Below are 3155 nucleotides of genomic sequence, written 5' to 3'. Positions count from 1 at the left end.
CCGTGGCCAAGGAGAACAGCGGACAGTATCGGTGGACGGCCGTAAAGACAACCCGTCCTGCCGAACGCTGCTGGAGGAACTAGCAGGAGCCCAAAAATCGTAGTTGATCGCCTCTTTATCGCTCATCAAAGTGATTCGCTTCCGAGTGTCGACCTGCCTTCGGTAGGCTCGCGGCCTGGTATATAGTCAGCGTCTTGTAGGATATGTCTTCCGATTGGTCCCGTTATAAAAACATTTCGCATTTTTTTATTCCGAACGGTTTTTATTTCAAAAAAAACGGAAAGTTTCTAATCTCAACTTAGAATGATTTCAATGATCCTTTAATATATTGTCGGGGGCATGATTCTGAACATCTTTTTCATTATGCATAATTAACGGAAACCTTCAGTTTTCGAGATATTCGTGAAAAACTATTGATATTTTTTCTGCCTTTGATCGCCGATTATTCCGAGACGGATGGACCAATTGGAACGAAACATTTTGCATCTTCTAAAGTATGCCTCCCGATTGATCCCGTTAAAAAAACATTCTATATTTTTTCATTCCGAACGGTTTTTATTGCAAAAAACGTACTATTTCATGTACGTACGGTGTATGTTCACCGATTATTCTGAGACGGAGTTCGCGGTGCGCGCTGTCGCCACCTGTTGGCGGCGCCGGTACTAGCGTCACGTGCGCGCCGGCGGCGCCCGCGGTTTCGCGGCCTCGTATTCCTTACACTCTCCCCCTCCCTTCCTAGGCCGCGAAACCCGCGAAGGGGAGGGACCCCGGCGGCGAATAGCGACGCTGTTTAGGTGGGGAGTCGCGTCCCAAAACTTATATCTACGACTTACATAGTAGAAAATGAACTATACATATCCAAAACCTAAACCTACTTAACACTTAGCGACTTATCCTAAGATCCGGCGTCGCGTGCCATTGTGGCGGGGCGCGATGGGGCCGGTGGCGGCGCAGGCTCGAGTGTCGCCCGGACCCGGACGCGGCCCGTCCAGAGTCGTCGGATGGACAACGTAACCCTGTTGGCCAGGGTTACGTGCGTGGGCCGTCGCCGGGAAAGGCCTTCGCAATGGATGACGGCCTCGTCCGCCCTCCCGGTGGTGACGGTGACGGCCTCTGGGACTGGCGTGTCGGTGGGGCGATTGGTTGCGGTGGCGGCTTGGCCGGTCCCGGTGATTGGGTCGGCTGCGGCGGGGGCCGCAGAGGCGGCTGCCGGCTTCGCTATACGGGTCCCCGGGCGGCGGGTTCGCCCACTTCGACGGCGTGGTCGGTCCGGGAGTCCGGTGATGGGCGGCGGCGGCATCCCGGTTGGCGTCGGTGGGTCCGGTGGAGGGCTCGCCGGTGTAGCCGGTGGTGCGTGTGGCAGGGCCGCTGGGGTTGGCAGGTCAGGCGTTGGTCCGGTCAGTCCCGCCGGTGGCGCCGTTGGTGGCGCGGCTGGTGGCGCGGTCAGCGGCGCTGTTGGTGGCCGGGCTGGCGGCGGGGTCGGCGGTGCTGGTGGTGGCCGGGTGGCCCTGGTGGGCCTCTGGGTGGCCCTGGCTAGGGCCCTTGCCCTGGCCATAGCGCTGACCCGGTTTGCTGGTGTCACCCTGGCAACGCGGTGTTGTCGCTGGGGAGGCGAAGGCTGGGCCTCCGACCCTTCTGCTTGTGTCGGCCGCTGCGCGGCCGAGGGTATGGTCTCTGCCACGTCGAGCCCGGATGGCTAGCGTGGCGGTGGCTGAATGCGTGCGGGTGGCCCCATTATGCGGATCGGTCCGCTTATCTTTTGGACCCGGATAATCCGGGGTCGCGCCTCGGCTGGCCGTGGGTCGTGGTGGCCCAGCGTCGTAGCTGCTTCCTTGATCGCTTTGCTTAATTGCGGCATGGTTGCTGCTCGGTTTATGTTGATTCGCGGGCCCTCGGCTCGTTATATATTCAGTCGCGAATTATTTGGCCTCGCGAGATCGCGGCTCGTGGATTTTCCTCCTGGTGGTGAATTGCTTAACGTCTTCTCGCGGTTCGCAACTCGCGACCTGGCTGTCGTCGATGGTGGGGCACGGCTTGAGGTCCTGGATGTGCGCGGTGCGCAACTTGCCTCTCTTCTTGCGGAGGCGCACCATGTTCGGGCCGAGACGTTCGGCGACCACGTATGGGCCCGAGAATTTTGGAGCCAGCTTGGCGTTATAGTGGTCGACGGCGGAGGATAGCGGGTGCTCTTCACTGTATATGGTGCAAGTTTTATAATTCATTTTTCTGGCATACCATTTCAAGTATTCTATCTGTGATTTCATTCATAAAAAAACATGATTATAAATATGAATAAAAAAATTTTATGGTTGCACACATTAGTACATGTATTGTTTCATTTTCGGAACTCTTTCTCTTTCGAGCGCCCTATTCTTTTCTATGTCTGGCAGGAATCAAAATCGGCTCTAGCCTGTTGCAATTGTAACAGATGTGGCAACAGCGTGACAGAAGTCTTAATACGTTGCGGCAACTATGCCGTACTTGTGGCTATATTCGCGTAGCCGTTTGTGGTGTCAAATTAGAATTTACATTTATCGACTGATTTGTGTTTTTATCGACCCCGATGATAACGTGGTCAAATACACCATCAATGCCTCTGACGGAGAATCAGGGAACTATTCTTACGTCTATTTTACATCTGTTGCGTGCAAATAGTAAATTTCGTTTTACGTCTTCCAAAAGTGATAAATTGTGAAAAATCGAATTTCAGTGATATTGTGCTAGTTCAAGGAAGGGTGGCCTGGTGTGCTATCGATGAAAAAACCATTAAATCGTCCAATATTTGCTAAAATACAGCCGAACACAGCGTTCGGCTGCCATGTTGTTTGCTTACAACAGCGTCTGTCTTGATCTTTCAGTGTCCAAAATACCATTTTTCTCAATGTATAGTATTTATTAGCGTACAAACGGTCCAGACCATCCAGTGGTAAAGTCTACCCGCGGATGCTGTACCCGCGAAAATTTCATTTCTGCAATTATCGAGACGAAAAACGAAATCTACGAAATCGAGTGTCTCTCTCACGCATGGCGTATACGTGCATGCCCTCCGTTGATTGTGTGAGTACACGCATACAAGTCATGGCACAAGGGTTTGTGCCCTTAAACTATTTCGTGAACCTGTTGCCAATCCAAAATGAAAAGGTAAAATATCTTTT

At 53.0% G+C, this 3155-nt stretch overlaps 1 protein-coding gene across 1 annotated transcript; it reads left to right on the top strand.

Moving 5' to 3' along the window:
- The first annotated feature begins 1283 nt into the window (after positions 1 to 1283).
- LOC114881410 (uncharacterized PE-PGRS family protein PE_PGRS3-like) lies at positions 1284 to 1700 on the top strand. Its single transcript, XM_029198194.2, has one exon. It carries the CDS (start codon positions 1284 to 1286, stop codon positions 1698 to 1700), a length of 417 nt encoding a protein of 138 aa, XP_029054027.2.
- The last annotated feature ends 1455 nt before the right edge of the window (positions 1701 to 3155 follow it).

This window comes from Osmia bicornis, unplaced genomic scaffold (genome assembly GCF_907164935.1).
Source record: "Osmia bicornis bicornis unplaced genomic scaffold, iOsmBic2.1, whole genome shotgun sequence".
Lineage (NCBI taxonomy): Eukaryota > Metazoa > Arthropoda > Insecta > Hymenoptera > Megachilidae > Osmia > Osmia bicornis.
This window is presented reverse-complemented; position numbering and strand designations above follow the sequence as displayed.

Excerpts from the sequence above, each read along its gene's own strand:
- LOC114881410 (XM_029198194.2), top strand. The coding sequence starts at position 1,284 with ATGGGCGGCGGCGGCATCCCGGTTGGCGTCGGTGGGTCCGGTGGAGGG.